The sequence below is a fragment of the Lepidochelys kempii genome, chromosome 15 (assembly GCF_965140285.1).
Source record: "Lepidochelys kempii isolate rLepKem1 chromosome 15, rLepKem1.hap1, whole genome shotgun sequence".
NCBI lineage: Eukaryota > Metazoa > Chordata > Testudines > Cheloniidae > Lepidochelys > Lepidochelys kempii.
In genome coordinates, this window is record NC_136394.1 from 15,259,462 (window position 1) to 15,280,668 (window position 21,207).

At 44.4% G+C, this 21,207-nt stretch overlaps 1 protein-coding gene across 3 annotated transcripts; it reads right to left on the reverse strand.

Moving 5' to 3' along the window:
* Nucleotides 1–1,773: 1,773 nt before the first annotated feature.
* Nucleotides 1,774–9,451, reverse strand: LOC140898602 (peripheral-type benzodiazepine receptor-associated protein 1). Of its 3 annotated transcripts, none has more exons than XM_073312635.1 (2): nt 4,051–9,451; nt 1,774–2,036 (listed from the first exon to the last, which is right to left on the reverse strand). In XM_073312635.1, exons 1-2 carry the CDS (start codon nt 9,254–9,256, stop codon nt 2,008–2,010), a joined length of 5,235 nt encoding a protein of 1,744 aa, XP_073168736.1. In that variant the 5' UTR covers nt 9,257–9,451; the 3' UTR covers nt 1,774–2,007. The 3 variants fall into 3 exon arrangements, with proteins under 3 accessions (XP_073168736.1, XP_073168735.1, XP_073168734.1); XM_073312634.1 differs by having other exon boundaries at nt 1,774–2,636; XM_073312633.1 differs by lacking the exon at nt 1,774–2,036 and having other exon boundaries at nt 2,550–9,445.
* Nucleotides 9,452–21,207: the final 11,756 nt, after the last annotated feature.

The following is a 21,207-nucleotide window of genomic DNA, read 5'->3' on the forward strand; positions in this document are numbered from 1 at the left end:
AATCTAGCCAGCTTTCTATCCACCTTATAGTCCATTCATCCAATCCATACTTTTTTAACTTGCTGGCAAGAATACTGTGGGAGACCGTATCAAAAGCTTTGCTAAAGTCAAGATATATCGCATCCACTGCTTTCCCCATATCCACAGAGCCAATTATCTCATCATAGAAGGCAATCAGGTTGCTCAGGCATGATTTGCCCTTGGTGAATCTATGTTGACTGTTTCTGGTCACTTTCTTCTCCTCCAAGTGCTTCAAAATGGATTCATTGAAGACCTGCTCCATGATTTTGCTGAGGACTGAAGTGAGGCTGACCGGTCTGTAGTTCCCCGGGTTCTCTTTCTTCCCTTTTTTAAATATGGGCACTATATTTGCCTTTTTCCAATCGTCCGGGACTGCCCCCGCTCGCCACGAATTTTCAAAGATAATGGCCAATGGCTCTGCAATCACATCAGCCAACACCCTCAGCACCCTTAGATGCATTAGATCGGGACCCATGGACTTGTGCACATCCAGCTTTTCTAAATAGTCCTTAACTTGTTCTTTCATCACCTAGGGCTGCTCACCTCCTCCCCACACTGTGTTGCCCAGTGCAGCAGTCTGGGAACTGACCTTGTCTGTGAAGACCAAGGCAAAAAAGCATTGAGTACTTCAGCTTTTTCCACATCATCAGTCACTATGTTGCCTCCCCCATTCAGTAAGGGTCCCACACTTGCCATGACCTTCTTCTCGTTGCTAACATACCTGTAGAAACCCTTCTTGTTACTCTTCACATCCCTTGCTAGCTGCAACCCCAATTGTGCCTTGGCCTTCCTGATTACACCCCTGAATGCTCTAGCAATATTTTTATACTCCTCCCTAGTCTTCTGTCCAAATTTCCACTTCTTGTAAGCTTCGTTTTTGAGCTTAAGCTCACCGAAGATTTCACTGTTAAGCCAAGCTGGTCGCCTGCCATATTTGCTATTCTTTCTGCACTTTGGGATGTTGTACAAAAAAGAGAAATGCAAAAAATAAACAGCATAAACAGTTAAAAGTAAATTCAGTGTTAACAGTTCTTTTTAAAAATAATCTAACGGTGTCACCACCAACAGCTTAGAAAAAAACAAAGTGATGTTTAACCTGACCATGTCCTTAGCTAACACGGCCATACACTGTAGTCTGATACCATGGGCTCTGCTGCCATCTAGTGGTACCATATAATTATTTATATAAATGAATAATTAGCATATACTTCTGTTTTCTGCATGGGTGACAATTTTCTCATGACAAGTATTTGTTGCCACCTTACATGCTCATTTAAATCTAGAAAATAAATGAATGTTAGAAAGAAATACTATCTGAAACCACAGAAGGGTGCACAACAGAAGGAGGCATGGCTGGAACAATCTGTGCTCTGTTTATTCTAGGCTACTGGGCAATTACTTGCCTCTGGGACAAAACCGGCCCCCAGCTGCCCAGAATCCAGGAGGTTCAAAGGTGGCATAAAAATACCATCTCTACCCTTAGGGATAAACCAAGGTCAATTCTGCCACAACCCAAAATCAGGGCCTTAAATCTGAAAATTTATTAGGCTTCAAAGTGATTGGTGTATTGTTTAGACACAGGATGAAATGGGAAAACCAAACAAAAGAAGTCAAAAAACTTTTAATCAAAATTTTGCAAGTTCATAACACCACTTTAAGTGTCAATGAAGAACAGGGGCAAATTCTCAGAAAATAAGAAATAAGTTTTATTAAAATAATTTTTTTTAAATAAAAATGTATCACCAGCACCGATGGATATCACTTTTAAAATTCAAATTTCAAAATGAAACAAATTGCTTTCTTAAGACAATTAAAGTGAAATATGCAAGGAAATTAACATTGGTATAAAAGACAGTAAACTTCCCATAGGTCTAAAAAGTAACATCGTAACACAAAGAATACATCTCATAAGGAAACATCTGCAAACTCTCCTGTTTTCAAACTCGTCTACATATACAGCTTTGATCCTACTTCAAGAGCTTTGAGTCACTCTTCACAGCTTCTGTAGTCATAGTCTGAATCATACAATAGTAAAACAAGTATTTAGATATGTAAACAAGTAAAATATTTAAATAAACAAGTAAAACAGTTTAATATCTCCATAAATAAGTGAACAAGTAAAATATTTAAATAAGTTAAAGGACAGAAACTGACCCCTCCATTTTCAATACTAACGGCACAAATGGATGCCCTGTTCCTGAGAGTAAGTTTGTGCAAGTGGACTGCTGTGCCTGAATGGAGTCATCTCCAGATTGGGAGCCTAACGTTAACCCAACAGAATCCTTCCTATGAAAGCCTGTCATTGGGAGGATTATTCTCTGCTGCAAATGTAAGCCTTACAGTGTGCAAAGCTATTTAACACAGCCCTTAGTGCAAGAACACTTTTGGTACTAACTCCTATGTGGAGCATGCCTTATATGATCCTAAGCACAAATGCATATTTATAGGACAAATGCCTATGTTAGTAACCCTTGAGATGTGAGACAATGAAGTGCAACCAGTGGACGCAATCCAGCTCTCCTTGAAGTCGACTGAAAAACTCCTACAGATTTCAATGACAGCAGGAGAGGGCATATTCTTTTCAACAAGTGTTGAGGTATTACAGACCTCCCACTCTGAAACAGGAAAGACAAATTTCAGTGTAAATCACACAAAGAAACCACAGTATTAAAGCATATGTAGCTGTTAAGTTTCTCCTAGATAATACGAGCTTTAATGGGAGCAACTGGCTAGAGGGAAACCAGTGTCTTCCTTAAAATCAAAATCTCAAATGAAAAAGGGTTTAGATTCAGTTCAGAGCTGGAAATCATTTGGACACTGTAATAGGTAGGTGTCTACTGTTAAATATTTTTGTTTTGCTCTATGTCAGCTATTGGAACATTCTGCCCACAGTCACTGTAGCATTCTACACATTTGGAACATCTTCCTCTCTTTGAACTGCAACTCGCAATGAAGAAGAGAAGTGGGCTAATGAATCAGTTATTTTTGTAGAGAAAGACATGCTAAAAAGTAGTCAAAGTTCATCTACCCCTTAAGAAAAAGATTATCTGGCATGCTTTTAACAGCCATTTCACACCAATACTGTCTGTACTCCAAAAAGTGGGAAAAGTTGATCCATTAAGTACTAACATATTTTCTCTATGTACATCTCCTCCTTATTTAAAAAGAAAAAGAAAAAAAAGATTAAGGTCATACAATGTTTTAAACTGCATGTGAAATTCACTTTTATCTCTGCGATGCAGTCTTTTCATAATCCCTACAGGAAAATATTTAAAGGTTACTTCTAACTTTCTTACAGGTCTTTGAAACAAATTTAAAGGTACCCAGTTTGTTTCACAACTAAAAATCTATTTGGAGTCTCCTGCAAATAGTTCAAACTATTAATCTCATATGAGCGAAGATTCAAGTACATATGAAATTGTCTAGTTGTTCAATTCTTAAAAATATACATTTTGTAGGAGGCATTTGCATGGATAGTTTTTAATGCTAGACTTCGCTAAAGATTTAATTTTTCATCTACATTTTGTGCTTTTTTGTTGTTGATATATCAGATTTTTCTTTTCCTTCTTCTATAACTCTCTGCAGAGGTGTCTTTTAAATGAATCCTCTTTTACTCTTCATCCCAAGAGACAGTTTTTAGAAAGTCAGAAGGGATAAGTCCTCTCTGTCCGTTTAACTCCCCATAGTAGAGTCCATCATCATCCACAGACCCAAATACTGTGATGATGTCTCCAGCACTAAATGTCAGCTCACTTTCCACATCTACATTTAATGAGTTCTCCCTTGGATTATAGTCAAAGACAGCCACCATTGTCTTAGAAGTAAGCTGTTCAGCCTTGCTATCCTGCCAGCTATGTTCTGTGCGAGACTTATTGTTATTCTGTGTATCCACCTCAACTAAGTTAATCACAGATTTTTCATCAGTAATGGAACCTTGTTTTAACAGGTGCTGTTTCGTTTCATTACTCTCCACCTGCACTTCAGACACCATATTATAGGGAATATACCCTACCCTTCCTGCATATTCACCTCTGTAAAAGCCATCAGCATCTTTATCACCAACCACCTTTAGAATCTGCCCCTTTTTAAATGGGAGCTCCTCTTCAGCTGCATCAAGATTAGGTGACATCAATATGGGATCATAGTCAAAAAGGGCCACAAATATCCTTACTGAATCATCATTAACTATTTCCTCTGAGACGAAGCTTCTCAGAGGGCCTGTTTTGGAAAATGAAGATGTCCCTGCTTGGCCTATTCTTAAAGCCTTGCTCATTTTTCTGTTTTGAGCCCACTGCATGGGAAACTCTGGAAGCTCCGGTAGCCTGGAATCATTACCAACCACCTTTATTCTATTCTCTTCCTGCGTGTCTAAATCCAGGTCCTCTTCTTCCTCTTCCAAAATATCTGAAAGATCAGAACTGTGGCTGTGGTCACCAACAGGATTCAATTGCCAGTTTTCTGTTCTTGATATTTGGTCTTCCTGTATTTCACCTCTAGACATCGCTAGGCTGGGGACTTCTTTGAATAATCCTTTCATCTGTTTCTTCTCAGTGGAAATATCTGGGACTTCCTGAACACAGATATCATGTATACCTATGTCTCTGTAACTGTCCTCCTCCAATTCAAGCTGACTAGAACACAGCTCAGGCACAGAACTCAAGCAGCTCTCATCATATCCCTCAATATCTCCAGTGGTTGAATCTTTCACAGATTTGTCGTCAGAGTGCACATAGTGGGTGATCATAGACATTTTCATGTCGCTAGTGTCTGTTTGATTTTCAAGCACAGCTTTTTTAGTAACAAAGAGCTTTTTTATCCTCTTTCTCTGGCTGTCTTCAGCAAGTTCTTTTAACGGTGACATCCTGGAATTGACTGATTCTTCACACCATCTAGTTGGAAAGACAAGGCCTGAATGTTGCACACTGACTGCTGTCTGCTGATAAGACTTTAAACATTTATCGTCTTTATCTCTTGCTACATTATCACCAATGTTGCACATTGCAAGCTCATGTATCAAGGAAGAACTCTGAGAGGAGAACAACTGGGGTGGAGGGATGCTTGCTGGCAGAGAAGCTACTGAGTCTCTGCAGTTGGAGGTGAAGTGAATGGTGAATTTGTTATCTTGACTGGCCATGAACATCTCTGAAGAGGGTGAAGATATGCAATGTGTCAAAGGGATTTTCACATGTTGAGAGTCTATGAATTCCCCATAGGGTAGTCCAGAGGTCAGGCTGGTAGACATAGACTTTGATGATGAAGAACAACTGGGAACATTTAACATGGCTGAGGGAATCAGAGCTGGCACAGAATCAACTGACTCTCCACTGGGGGAGACAGTTCTCACAGAAACCTTCTGAGACCCTTGTAGCATGTCTAACTGGGACAGTTCTACTATGGCACTGCCAGCTGTTGGAGATATAACTTCTGTTACTCTTTGTCCATTGACATACACAGCATAACCAGTAACACGTACCCCATTGGATGATCCTGCTGCATCAATTGTCACTGGTAGCCAGCTGATAACTAGAATGTCCGCTGAGGGATCAGGCTGTACTTGGACATCAAGTGGAGCATCAGGTGGTCCTGCTGATGGAGTTATGAACTTAATCATTGCTGATTTCTGTTCCCATTTCTCTTGAGGCAAATCCCATACTGTCCTCTGAAGCTGTGTTTCCACTTTTGCATTGTATTGAGTGCTGGGTTGCAGGTTATGGAAAGTGTACCAGTAGATCCCTGCCTTTGTCACATCACACTCCTTCTCATTAAGGTACACTGCATGAGTGTAGTTGCTACTGCTTGGTAACCAGGTGACCTCCGCTGAAGTGGCAGTGATGCTCCTAAGTTTCAGAAGTGCTGGTGCTATATGGAAACCTTGCCCTACAAGGAAGGTACATTGCATCTTATCTGAGTTTCCCTTCTCTGTCACACTTTGTACTGAGATCCGAAAAGCCTTAATCTTTAAATCCAGATTCTCAATTGCTGTTTGAGTCTGACAACCAGACCTCACATTTTGGCAAAGTTCTGTATCTACATAAATGTTATAGCTCTGCACATCTCCCCAGCCAGCTGGCATGAGTGGTGACTCCCAGCCTATAACAACACTTCTTGCAAACTGTTTGATTAGAGTCAAATTTCTTGGATAAGGCACCGCTGTATGATCAGGCATTTCCATGTCTCCTTCTAGTCTACTGGGCAATAGATTGACACTGATTTCTTCATCATGGCAATCACTCTTTTCTCCACTACTAGCACTTCTGCTGAGGAAACTCATTTCATGATCTGAAGTATGGGAGAGGTCACTTGTCTTTGGAGGCACAAAGGTCATGAGGTCATCATCTGAAACTTCTTCTATCAAATTAGAGGGAACCAGCCCTCTTCTGCCATCCATCAGCTCTCCTTCAAAGAAGCCATCCTCATCCATCTCTCCATAGATGTAAATGTATTCTCCAGCTGTCAGTGGAAGCTCTGCCTCAGGGTTCTTATTAGGACCATCAAAAGGGTCATAGCTGTATCGAGCTAAAAACACTTGAAGTTTTGCGGGACCTTGTCTCTCAGACTCCAAGATTAGGGAAAATTTGTCTGTCTCCAATTCATCCACCTCACTTGCACTATCCCCCTCTGGAGTGGGGCACGACTTAGGACTGTACTGTGTGGATTCTGATTTTGAGGAGTTTGACTGGAACTCCAGTTTCTTGGTTTGCTTCTTAGAAGCAGCAGGAGTGGATACAAAGTCTATGTCACTAATATTTTTACTGCACTGAAGAGCATGGCAATCTTCTGAGGAACAGCACGTAGCATGTGGCAAGTTTGAAGTCACAAGGTCAGAATTTTTTATTTGTAATTGTTCGAGTTCCTGAGACAGAAGATTAAAATGTTCAGTTTGACTGTGATACTGATTCTCCAATTCCCTCACCTGGTCTTCTAATAGCTGTACTACCTCTTCATGTTCCCTTTTTGCTTCTACCTGGGCCTGCTGCAAATATTTGACCTCCTCTTCTTTCTTCTGCAGTGCTAACAGTGTTTCCTCATGGTCAACCTCCAGCTGTTGCCTTCTCTCTGCCATTTCTTTCATGTCCTTCAGTACATGCTCTAGATCCTCCACCTTGGTTTGAAGTCCTTTGGTCAACTGGACAGCAGAATTCCGCTCCTCTGTCACTCCCATTAGTTTCACCTTCAGGTCAGCATTTTCAGATTCAACCTTTTCTGTCCATTTAGTTTTCCCACTGAGTTGAGCGTTTTCCTCAGCCACTTTGGCATTTTCAGTCAGCACCTCCTGAAGCTGCATTTCCAACTCTTCACATTTTTTCTGCTTTTTCTCCATTTCTTGTTCAAGGTTTTCACACTGCTTACTTTTCTTACTAAGCTCTACTTCCAAATGCTGTATTTGATTTTTGCTGTCTGGGTCTGTTTTCAAAGGGATGTTTTCATATTCCTCAGACACATTTCCCGAAGGTAATACTACTGGCTTAATATCCTTTGCCAAAGTGATTGATCCTGGTGGTGTCTGTTTTGGCAAAGATGAACCATCTAAGCTTGCATCAATGTTTGGTGCAAGTGTTTCCTGTATTAGGCACATGGTAACAGCTGGAGAAGAACTGTCTGGACCCATTTTGGAGGACTGTAGAGACTCTTTCAAGTTCTTCAACGTGATCTGTCTCTGTAATCGTAACACTTCTTTCTGAGACTCCCGCAACAAACGATCAAAGTCACTTAAATTGAGCCAGCATGAGCCCTCCTTGCCTGTGACCAGTTTGGCCTGCAGCTCCCAACACTCTCTCTGCAAGGCTTCTATTTGTTTATCTTTGGCTAGAAGGATGCTAGCTTGTTCACTCAGGTCTTTAGCCCGCTGCCGGGCAAATGCTTTCTTGCACAGTTCCACACTGGAGCCTTTGAGGGAAAGTGGTATTGGGGCATTGACCACCTTGAGGTTGGACTCCTGGAGTTTCCTGGCTCTCTCTTCCAATCGCTTGGCAATGATGGCCAGATCTGCATTTTTCTTCTTGAGCCGCTTCACCTTCTCCTGCATCTCGGGGAAACTGCTCCTCCTCAGAAGGCCGTTCTCTTCCTTAAGGGCCGTGCATCGCCGCTCTAGATCCTCCAGGGCACTTAGCAGGTCGGTGTTCTGCTTCACCAGCTGGCTGTAATTGTTGCCAGACAGCCACTCCTGCTGCTGCCCCACTGCCAGGGTGCCACCCTCTCCTGCAGACCCCCAGCTGCCCATCTTCCCTTCAGGAGGCGAGTCCAAGCACTCCAGGGGCTGCTCCTGGCTGGTGGGCTTCAGAGGGAGCTCCTTGGCAGCTCCTTCCTGGGGGTTGGCAGCTTGTTCTAAGGCCTTTTGGGCCGGCTGCTGCCCCCGACAGGGGCTCTGCGGGGGGCTCCCCTCCAGCGGGGCCTGGTGCGCTGCGTGCGAAGACTCGGGTTTGGCTAGGCTGCTGTCCAGCGAGCGCGACCTGGAGGCTCCCCCATCCGGGGAGACGGCGGCGATGAGGCTTTCCAAGGAGCGGGGCCTCGGCCCTTCCAGGAGGCTCCTGCTGAGGCGGGGCTGCGGGCCGTGCCTGGGCCTGTGCGGGGAGCCGGCGGGCTGCTGCTCGCCCTCGAAGCGCTCCAGAATGTACTTGAGGAAGAGGCTCCGCTCCAGCTCCAGCTCGGCCCTGAGGTGGCGGATGCGGGCGGCCTGGTCGCCATCGGTCTCCCAGCGCAGCTTGCCCAGCACCTCCTGCAGTTTGCCGCGGCATTCGCTGCTCAGCCCCGCGGGGCCGCCCCGGGTGCTGCCGTAGCCCCGGCTCACCAGCTCCTCGGCCAGCTGCCGCTGCAGGTCCCGGGCCTGCCGCACGGCGGCGTCCCGCTCCCGCTGGAGCAGCTCCTGGGCCTGGCGCAGCTCGGCGTCCTTCCAGCGGAGGAGCTGGCGGATCTCGGCCTCCCGCTCCCGCAGGCTCAGCTCCCGCAGCTGGTGCAGCTCTCGGGCCCGCTGCTGCTCCCACTTGGAGCGGAGCTGGTCGGCCAGCAGCTGCCGGTCGCGCTCGGCCGTCTCCCGCAGCTCGCGGGCCTCGGCGGCGAAGCGGCGCCGGCTCTCCTGCGAGCGCAGCCGCTCCCCGTCCAGCTCGGCCCGCAGCGCCTCCAGCTCCCGCTTGTGCTCGTCGTGCTGGGCCTGGCTGCCGGCGGGCGGCGCCGGGGCCTTGCGGGGAGACAGCCGGCCCCCCGGGGGCGGGCCCCCGCCCGGGCTGTCTCGGGTCATGGCCCAGGGGAGGCGCGGCGGCGAAGCGAGGAGCGCGGGCTGGCGGGGAACGGCCGCCAACCGCCGCCGGCACGCGCGCGCGCGCGGGGCCCCTTCAGCGCTGGGCTCGGGCCCCTCGGGCAAGGCCCTAACTCCCCGCTTCCCTAGCGGGGCAGCCGCCTCCTCGCGGCCCCCTCCCTCCCGCTGACCCGGCCTTGCCCCAGCCCCTGGAGCCGGTGTGAACAGTCAGCGTCTTGGCAGTCCTCAGAGGTCGCCTGGGTGTGCGCTGGGTAAGCCCGCTCCCCATATCCCCAGCCCGTGCCTGGATTTCTCCTGTGTCGGATTAACCCGGACTGCATGCACAAAGAAGCATAAAGCATTCTTCACCAAATCAAGATTATCTTCCAAACGTGAGAGGCTGCTCTTCTTCCCACTTATGCAACAACCCCCCCCCCCCCCCCCCACTGCCAAAACAGAGCAAGTCAAAGGTGCCATCTGCTAAAACTCCAGAGGAGTTGTTGCGTTGCATTCAGAGCAGGGGTTGTCAAAAGTTTTAATGGCATGGCCCACTTGGTAACACAAGAAGTATCTCCTTGGCAGCCTTCCTGTTCCTTATAGGAATCACCTTTTCTCCCATTTACCATCACGGCCATGTTTTGTCACCAAAACTGCCATTTGTTGATCCAAACAGTGAGTGTGTACACACTGCGAGGCAACTTTTATTGGGGAAAATGCCTGGTTTTGGAGACAAAATACATCCACCCTCATGAGAGATTTACATCTTTTTCCTCTATTTTTTTGTCAACAAAGTGCAAGTGTAGACCCCACGCTTCATTTCATCACTTTAATTGGTCTCCAGGAGGTGTCCCACAATGCCCATCCTGACCACTCTGGTCAGCTGTTTGAACTCCACTGTCTTGTAGTCAGGTAAACAACCATCCGCACCTCCCCTTTAGAAGCCCTGGGAATTTTTGAAATTCCATTTCTTGTTTGCTCGGGGTGGAGAGGTCTCATTGCAGCTTCCCAGATGACCATGGCAGGATATCGCAGCAAACGCTCTCCCGCTTGTACCACTGCAGAGCTGTTGGATCTGCTCAGTATATGGGGAGAGGAGGCTATGCAGTCCCAGCTGCGCTTGAGCCATAGGAATTGGGATACCTATGGGCAGATTTCACGAGGCTTGTGTGAAAAGGCTATGATCGGGACACGCTGCAGTGAAGCATGAAGATAAAGGAGCTGAAGCAGGCGTACCATAACACAACGGAGGCAAACCTTCCCTCAGGTGCTTCACTTAAGACCCGCTGGTTCTATAAGGAGCTGGATGCCATCCTTGGTGATGACCCCACCTCCATCACCAAGAGTCCCATGGATACTTCAGAGGGCACAGAGGTGGCGGAAAGAGGACCTAACCCCGAGGACAAAGTTAGCTTCTTGTGCAATAAAAGCAAACTTTTATAATGGTAAATCATCTTTATTTTTTTTCTTCAAGGTGAGATTGCAGGCACTGCCAATACATGCACAGGCATTTAAATCACTTTATTACAGGAATATAAGGCCCCAAATGTCACCATTGCCCCATAGAAAAACTGCATGTAAGGTAACATTGAAGCAACTCAGACAGAAATATGTTACTGGTGGTCATTGCCTCAAAGCCTCCCTGATTTGAATAGCTCTCCTCTGGGCTCCTCTGACAGCCCTGGTTTCTGGCTGCTCAAAATCAGCAGTCAAGCGGTTTGTCTCAGCACTCCACGTCTGAGCAAACCTTTCACCCTTAGCTTCACAGAGATTATGCAACGTACAGCATGCAGATATGATCATAGAAATATTATCCTCAGTGAGGTCCAACCTGCCATAAAGGCATCGCCAGCGTGCCTTTAATCTGCCAAAGGCACATTCAACTGCCATCTGGCACCTACTGAGCCTGTTGTTGAACTGCTCCTTACTGCTGTCCAGGTGTCCCATATAAGGTTTCATGAGCCACAGCTGTAAGGGGTATGCAGGGTCCCCCAGGATCACTATGAGCATTTCAACACCCCCCCACACACTGTAATCTTCCAGTTAGGAAAGAAAATCCCCACTTGCAGCTTTCTGTACAGGCTGTTGTTCCTGAACATGTGTGTGTCATGCACCTTCCCAGACCACCCCGCGTTGATGTCAGTGAAATGCCCACGGTGATCCACAAGTGCCTGCAACATCATGGAGAAGTACCCCTTCCTACTGATGTACTCCATCGCAAGGTGATCTGGTGCCAAAATTGGAATATGTGTGCCATCTATTGCCGTTCCACGGTTAGGGAAACCCATTTCTGCAAAGCCGTCCACTATTTCACGCACATTTCCCAGAGTCACAGTCCTTCGTAGCAGGATGCGATTTATTGCCCTGCACACTTGCGGTCAACTTCCCCACTCTAAATTGATTGGTAGCAGTCTGGAGTTGCTAGCTTCCACACAGTTGCTAGCTTCTCTGCCGAGAGGGCAGTTCTCAATCTGGTGTCCTTGCGCTGCAGGTCCAGGGCGAGCTCCGCACACAGTTCCAGGAAGGTGGCTTTCTGCATCCGAAAGTCCTGTAGCCACTGCTCGCTATCTCACATCTACATGATGATACGATCCTACCATTCAGTGCTTGTTTTACAAGCCCCAAAGCGACGGCTTACCCTATGCACCTGCTCTGTGAATGCCAAAAGCAATCTAAAGTTGCTCCTATCCATATCACGCAACATGTCGGGCACCTGCAAGTCTTCTTCAGGTAGGAACTTCATGATTAACTGCACTGCCATCTGCGATGTCTTCATGACAGTTAACAGAGCATAGGACAGCAGTGTGAGATCCATCCCTTCTCACAAAGATGCCAGGGTGCACAGCAAAGAAGGGCTGTTGAAAAAATGCTGCAAAAGAAAGCCGGAAGCCCATGGAGTACTGGGTCAGAAAGCAGTGCATCATGGGACATTTAGCACTGTCCCCAGATGCACCACGTTCCACTCTGTCATCCCACAATATCTAGCGACAGAAGGACTGTGGGATAGATACCCACAGGGCATTGCTCACACCTTCGATGATGGTGCCCCCACTGTGGATGCGGTCTGCCGACAGAGGGAATAAGTGTGAACACAAAATTGAGATTTTTATTATGTCGACTTACGGGTGTGGACGTCACTTTTGTCGACACAAATTGGTAGTGTAGACATGGCCTTAAATTCCCTGTTGCAAATGCAGCAATTTTGTTCGGAAAATATTTGTGTACTTTTTTTGCTGTCTTTATGCCAGGCATCTGGAAGTATTACAGATTTCCACTCTTTTGCACTGAAGGATCTGAATTCATGTACAGGCAGTTGGAAACAAGGACAAGAGCAACTATGTCACCAGCCAGTGAAAACTCCTCAGAGCAACAGTGCTCAGAGGACCACATTTGGGAACTGCTGTTTAAAAATGCCCCATTCTTTGTCCCCTCATTAATCAGGATGTATTGCTTTTGAGAAAGTCATTCACACACGCCATCATTGTTCAAAACAAGGTAATGGCAGCAGCTACGAGAACTTCCTCTGCATTAGCAAAGTGATCGTGGCTGACAATGTTTATCAATAGGTCACTGAACTAGTACTGAAAATGGTTTAAGCGCTCATATAGTAGGGACACTTGGTTCTGAAAGTCTCTGTCAGTTTTTGTAATGATGCTGAAAACAGTCAAACCATTTGTAACATTGGTTCAGGAGGACTCATTATTGACAGTGACCCTGATCTTGCCAAGACTTATGGATGGGTTTAAGCGTACGAGTGGTCCAATGAGCTCAATGAGAATACTCACAAGTGTAAAGTTAAGCATATGGGTAAATCTGTGACTGATCAGGGCCTTAGATGGTTGGTAATGGGTTGCTTTCGTAGTGCAAATAAACTTTTAAAGTAAGGTGTAGCAATAGAAGAGAGACAGTAAGATGAGTGACCCTTCTCATTCCCAGCAGAACACAAGGAAGGGAACAGTGGGGATCCATGTTTCAGATCTGTAGCTACCCTTTAGGGTCCATCTGGGTGGGGAACCATATTGCTTGAACGGTTTGGCCTGATTCAGACAAACTCAGTTGAAATACAGTTTGTCTAAGCTACTGTGGATGGAGTTGGCAAAGACATTTTTAAAAATAGATCCTTGGCTACAACTGAAAAATGCACAGCACAGCTCAGGGAAGAAGAGTGCTAAGGTGACATTAAGCCACACTCTCATTCTTGGGATGTCTGTGCATCAGTCCAATCTCCTGTCATAAGTTTATGCTGCCTGCAGATGGCTCCAAATAGTCACCACAGCAGCTAGCGCAGAAATGCCCCAGCTACAGGGAGAGTGAAGAAATGCTTCTACCAGCTCTGTGCCACCATTCAGCTGATTCTCCTGAAGCAGCCTGAAATTGGGAGAATGTGGGCCTGAAGATCTGAGCCTAGCTCTCTAGAATACAGTCTGTGCTATGCTAGATCATGTTTTCAAATAGTCTGGTTGGCTAAACCATGTTAAAATATTTTGCTTAATTTACTTTAAATAAAGTTTAAATATGATTTCTATCAAATGTAAAATCCCACTGTAGATGGGGCCAAATGATGATGTCAACTTCATGTGAGTTAGAGTCAGAGAAAAGAGAGTAGAAGGAACTGATGGAGGTTGACATGGGTCTAGCCAGTGGGATTCCTTTCAATTGACTGATAAAAATGAAAAAATTATGGGACATTTGTTGATTGGGTTTTCTTTCTGTTTCCCATTTTTTGTAGTTTATTATTAATATTTCTTGTTCATCTACTTTGTAATTTTATTATCTTACGTGTAAGAGTTTCTTTTGATTTATTGTTTATATTCTTATCTTATGATTGATGGTGGACCAAATTCAGATTTGGCACAACATGCTGCTTTTGGAATAGGTTCTGTTGTGTATAAATCTTAGTTTTGGAAAGAAAAATAAATATTAAATAGCAAAAGACAAACATAAAACCTCCAATAGAGGGCACTGGTACACATAGTCACAAACTAGTTGCTCACAAAATAGATGGCACCTGTAGCATATGCTCAAATTAGGCCTCATCTCCAGAATATAAAGCAATTGCTAGAATTGAGATTATGTATACACCTGCTATGGCATACTGCATTCATATGATTAGAACTAAAGTATAATCAAACTTCCATCAGAGAGGAACAGGAACTAAAGAACATGCACAATATGTAGAGAATAACATTAGCTATAAATGTCAAGTATCGGGGGTAGCTGTGTTAGCCTGTATCCACAAAAACAACAAGGAGTCCGGTGGCACCTTAAAGACTAACAGACTTATTTGAGCATAGGCTTTCGTGGGTAAAAACCTCACTTCTTCAGATGCATGGAGTGAAAGTTACAGATGCAGACATAAATATACTGACACATGAAGAGAGGGGAGTTACCTCACAAGTGGAGAACCAGTGTTGACAGGGCCAATTTGATCAGGGTGGATGTAGTTCACTCCCAACAACAGATGAGGAGGTGTCAATTCCAGGAGAGGCAAAGCTGCTTCTGTAATGAGCCAGCCACTCCCAGTCCCTATTCAAGCCCAAATTAATGGTGTTAAATTTGCAAATGAATTTTAGTTCTGATGTTTCTCTTTGAAGTCTGTTTCTGAAGTTTTTTTGTTCAAGTACAGTTACTTTCAAATCTGTTATAGAAGGTCCAGGAAGACTGAAGTGTTCTCCCACTGGCTTTTTGTATTACCATTCCTGATGTCCGATTTGTGTCTATTTATTCTTTTATGTAGGGACTGTCCAGTTTGGCCAGTGTACACGGCAGAGGGGCATTGCTGGCACATGATGGCATATATGACATTAGTAGACATGCAGGTGAATGGGCCTCTGATGGTGTGGCTGATGTGGTTGGGTCCTCTGATGGTGTCACTAGAGTAGATATGGGGACAGAGTAGGCAACAAGGTTTGCTACAGGGATTGGTTCCTGGGTTAGTGTTTCTGTGGTGTGCTGTGTAGTTGCTGGTGAGTATTTGCTTCAGGTTGGGGGGCTGTCTGTTAGCCATAAAGTTATCTATTTTAAGATATAATTAAATAGCTTGCAAGAAATGTCATGCTACTTTTTAGAACCATCAAACCCCATAGCTTATTCAGATATGGATGTACTCTTGGCCTCTGTTCAGTTCAGTAGATCCTGTTGTTTCATTATATCTACGTATCGTGCCTACCACAATAGACCCCAATCCCTGATTGGGGCAACTAGACACTGATGCAATACAAATTTAAAAATTTATTTTTATATATATCTATATCTATATAAAGTAAAGCTTCATAGCACATTGATTTTAATACTTTGTACAAGTTTGCATCACCAAAGCTTTGTATTCTGTACACTAGTTTTCTGTGTCAGCCAACAATTTTTAAACATGGTTTCTGCAAAAAATGTCATGTCAGCCAGTGTAAATTGAGTATATCTTTGTTAAATCTCTCTCACTTTCTCTCTATATATATATTTGAAAATGTCCTCAAAACCTAGTCTTGTGAATTGTACATATATGTATATATATATACACAAAACAATTCACAAGACTAGGTTTTGAGGACATTTTTCAAAAATGTTTTCAACAAAGTTACGCTTCATTCACCTTATCCAACATAACAGTATTTGAAGAAATGGTGTTTTAACTTGTTTCCTAGCTTTGGGGAAACTCTGTATATGTGGATCCCAAGTAATGTATTAGCTGAAATCTTGCTAGCTCTTAGAGCAACAGTACTCAATCTTCGACTGCTGGTCTGTGAAGAACAGGCTGGTCACCTGGTGCTGGCTTTCCTTGTTTCCAGCTGGTAAATCACATTAAAAGGAAGCTAAAAATATATTTCATATTTTCAAATATTGTTTTTCCATGGAAGCAATGACTGCAGTTGTGACACGGGTGTTATGTGACCATGAATGGAAGGGGAGGCGACTGCTGTGAATGGGAGGAATAGTGGTCCGTGAGTCAATCTCTCCATTAAGACATGGCCCATATTATCTAAAAGCGTGAGAAACCTCTGTATTAGGGGTTTTGTGCATCTGTTCATGTTAGTGTTATGCACACAATAATACCAATTAAGTCAACACATCCAGCTTTTTTCTCAGGATGGAGAGCTTTGTGAACTTTTTTTTCTGGAGGGAGTGGGGCTGGGAGGCTGTATTTACTTTTTTCATGAATGTTTTAAGAAATGTTCCATAATGTAGAAAGCATCTGCCTAAAACAGAATTAATATGACAATGTACATTACCCAAATCACAGAAGGCAAGACAGAGGGAGAAAAAACAAGTTTATAAATTTGTATTAAATCCTCAAATGAGAGAGTAAGAGTCACAATAACCACCTCAATACATAATTCATTGCTTAAAAATGCTTACTATTAGAAAACAACTCAAGAGATAAGGCAACACATATAAAAACAGCATTTGTCAGCAAATTTATGGGAATGTAGGGTGAAGAATTTCAAATGAAAAAAGTTAAAGTTTGTCTTCATTCTTTTATCCATTTTATTCTTTTAACAGTTGCAATTGAGAGGCATATAAAATGGTTTGGGACATGGAAAATGGATTTTTGTAAATGTTTTATCCTATTATTAGTCGTTATTGGAAGTGAATGTCACAGTACTAGATTAGAGATAGACCCTTTAACTGAATTTCTATCTAAGCATATACAAATTCTACAAGTAAACATAATAAAGGATTTCTTTCTCTCTGCTCCACCTGCCTACCCTCACCCTGGGTCAGCATGGGTTTTTGTGGGTTTTTTTGTTATTATGAGAAAGCTTAATCAAAGATATGGGTTTTACATTTGTCTAATGAGTCTGTGAGATATGTCTAATATCATATCCTCTGGGACTGAGTTGCTATTGTGGGCTAGTGGCTGAGAAAACTTTATTTCCTCTCAAGGATGAGTTATCTATCCTATCATCTCCCCATGATTTTTGAGCGCAAAGAGGCCGTTAAGGTAGTTTTGGGCAGGCCCTTTGAGGATTTGGAAGATAAGGATTGAAACCTGTGCTCTGGACAGTATTCATTGTCAAGTAAACTCAATCATACATTTGAATTTCTTGGAGGTGTTTTCTCTTGTTTTTGTTTAAGTCATAAGTTTCATTCTTGGGTATAGCGTATTGCAGTAGTCAAGTCTGAAGGTCACAAAAGCAGGGATCACATTAGCCAAATGCAGAACATGCTGCGAATTCAGTACAGTTGGGGGTCCTGGTCTTGTTGGATCATATTAAAGAAGTTCTGTATTAAAATCACAAATGAGTTTGATTCCCCAGAGTTTAAATTCCAGGGTATTACTAATTAAGAGGTCTCTTGGTTTTTGGTACTGTTTCTCTCCCTCTATGTGTGAAACTTGCAAGCTGCTAATTGTGTTAGTACATTCTAAGACAGAGTCTGTTCTCAAAGCAATTCACAGAGAGAGAGACTCAAAGCAATACTCTAACAACAGAAACAGCACCCAGAGACTCCCCGCCCTTTTGTTGTATTAACAATTGTGATTAAAATAGAGATAGAGGATGCATGTGGATGGATGCTTGGTGTGGATAATAACTGAATGATCAGGGAGGTGCCAGCCTAAGAATCCAGTGTCCATCGGCTGAAGAAGGCGTCAATTGGAAATAACCAGAGGACCCCCCCCGGAGGGCAGACTGGAATCCACCCAACAGCCTCAAGGATGGGAGAACCAAAGAACAAGATAACATCTTGGAGCCGTCAGGAATGTGCTATCTGCTGATTGATTCAGCAACAGCATGATGAAGCAATTCCCATAGACTGGCATAGGAAGAAATTCCTATAAAAATAGACTCTAAAAAGTGAGAACTTTGGGGTCTGATTCTGCAAACCAACTTCCAGGAGCATCAGATGAGCATCTGACAAGGCCCTGCTCCCTCCTCATGTCCAGGCCACCTGGCCAGTGGCTTGGCATGAGCAACTCTAAGGCTGGTAACTATGATAACAACCTTGCAGAACCTGCGTGTGTGGGTGTGTATGTGTGTGTGTGTGTGTTTGTATGAAAATGTGTGAATAAATATGAGATTGAATGGAATGTTATAGCTATAACTAACTGCTTACTATGATTCTTTCTGTATTCACAATAAATGTGGTATTTTGCCTTTTTCCCTTTAATAAGATCCTGCTGGTTTTTATTTTATTGGTATAACAGTCTCACTCCATGTGGAAGAATGGTGGTACAGGCTCTGGAGGTAAAGGAGCAGTTCCCTGGTGGACGAAACCCCTGCCACATCGTTGAGATGATACAGCAGCATTTCATGACTGACAATAACAAATGTCATAGAGAGATGCAGCAGCATGGTCACTGTTACATAGCCCTTGTCCATGGACAAGAGATCATCCACCAGTGTGATCACCACTGTATCTGTTGTGTTCAGTCTGAAACCTGATTTGAGGGGTATGCAGGATATTGGTAGTTGGTAGGTGGAATGTACACAGTTCTTTGCAAGCTTCTCAATCATCTGGCTAGAAAAGGGATTTAGGGATTCAGGTGGTTATTTGGGAAGTCAACTGCAATGAACAATGGTTTCTTAAGAATGGATGGACTATAGCTTTTCCTCTACAAAAGAAGTGTTGACTATCTCCATTAGTAAGGGTCACAGATACTGTTTGGACTCTATTTTACCAGCCATGGAGGGCATGGATCAGAATTGCAGATGATGGCTTAGTTTTCATGTAGTGCTTTTAGGACTTCATGTTGAAGAAGAAGATGGTGGATTTCTTTTTCCAGCAACAGGTGGGGACCTGAGCATCTATATGTTGGAAAAACTGAAGTTTAAAGAATAGGGATTTATGGTGTCTTTGAAGGACTATAGCTCTGGTGTGATTAAGAGTTTTGGCAGAGAAGAAATGAAGATAATGTTTGAAACAGTTCATGTGTCACATATTTACAGGACTGGAAGACACATAAGTGCTATTCTCCCCAGTCAGTATGGTATCAGATTTGGATATTTCAGGTTTCAGTACAGTAAGACTTCAACTAGTCCTTGTTAATCAAATATCAATGTTCTTAAACCTTTAGTACAAACATCCAACTTCAGTAGTACACCAGGATCTTTTATCAGAGAGACTCTGCAGCTTTTCCATCTCATCTGCCTTTTCTCCTTTCTTTCCTGAGCAATAGTCAGCTTTCTCCCACTGTGTACCTGCTAGGCACAGCTGCAACTGCTCTATGCATACAGTTACCTCTCTGAGTCACCCTGCTCCTTTTGCTTAACCTCTCTGTGTGCTTCATTTTCCCCATCAGCAAAATGGATATAATAATCCCTAAATGCCTAATATTAGAATAAAGTAATCATAACACTTAACATTTATATAGCATTTTAACCGTCAAAGCATTTTACAAACTAATTATTTCTCACAACACCCCGATGAGGTAGGTATTAAATTAGTTGCCAGGGGTTGTAGCATGATTTAACTCATTACCTAATGTTAGTAAAGTTCTTTGAGTTCTTGGAACAAAAAGCACCACAGAAAGGCAAAATATTTGATTAAATAATAATTATTATTTGATGGATTCATTCTATGCCACTCAAAGGAATTTATTATGTATGTTTTAATGAGACTTTAAAAATCTCTCATAACAGTTTGAAATTTCACCCTTTCAAATTACCTGAGTTTGACAGGACTCTACAAGTTTGTTGTAAGACTTAAAGCTTTTCAGGAAAGAGGAACAGCATTTCCTAAAGAGTCAGATTTGCCAAGTCTCAGTCACTTGGGGACATGTCCAATGCAGAGAGGAACTAAGGGGCACAAATACAAACAGAATGGAGTTGGGTAGTACTCCCAGAGACGATTGTGCCAACAATGTGCATTAGAAAGTCTACTGAAAATTGAGAAGCCAGCCAGGGAGAGATGAAGTTGGGGAGCAACCATGTTTGGAGACCTGGGAAAAGGCTATAAAGCACATCACATTGTTGTGTTGGTTAGTATTAGCTATACTATTCCACAGATTTCATTCTTTCTGGAGAAAGTAGGAATGCACAGCTTCAGCGGGGAAGCCAGCGGGATGATGGCACCTGAACTAGCTGTACTAGTGTATTTTGTGGTGGGGCTACTCAGCGCATCTTGTCTGATATCAGTGGGGCATATGATAGTTTCAAATGACTTCCTGGTCTATGCTGGAACTGCAGGCCCCCCACTCCTGTAAGGGTTCCTCCAAAGAGGGAGTATTAGTGGCTCAGAGAATCAGGTGGATTTATTCAGTAACATTTCCTCTTTCCACAGATGCTTCCATGGAAGATGGTGCACAGTAAATAAAATACAACCCAGCAGCAGTAGTAATTGTAAAAAACGGATAATACTAAACCGCCCAACCCAAACAACATAAAGGGAAGGGGCTTTTAAAACTGTCTTAAAGCTAGTGCCAAAGAAAGGTGTGTACAGCGCCCTCCCCAGTTTTCCCTCCCTTCAGGCCAGAAGTGTGAATGCTGGGCTCTTCCTCTGCCCCACCTCAGGGCTTTCCAAGAGGGCTGGACGAAGGGTCCCCTCCCCTCTTTCGCCCTGTGCCCCAAGAGCGCTGTGTGTGCAGATCTCTGCTCGTACACACACGCACACAGGGGCCCCCAGGAGCATTGAGAGGGAGCCCCCCAAAGGGGTCCAGGGGTCCCTCTCTCAGAAGGGTGGCCTGTGCAGTCCCTGTGCCCCCCCTCCCAAGAGTGTGCAGCTCGCACTCGTAGCGTGTGCCTGGGAGGGGGGGTTCACATTTCCCTGCGGGCCTCCGGGGAGGGGGGACCCCTCGCTCCTGCCCCCGGGGTACAGGCCCCCTAGGAGGGGACGGGGTGTGTTCCCCCCCCTTGCCCAGAGCTGCAGGCTCTCCACGGGAGAGGCGCGGGGAGCCTCGAGCATCCCCTTGCCCCTGGGCGGGGTCTGGTCTCCTGCCCCCCGAGGTGGGGGGAGTGAGGGAGGGGGCCCCCCCGGCGCGGAGACAGGGGCCGCTCCCCCCCTCCCTCCGTTCCAGGAAGCGCCGG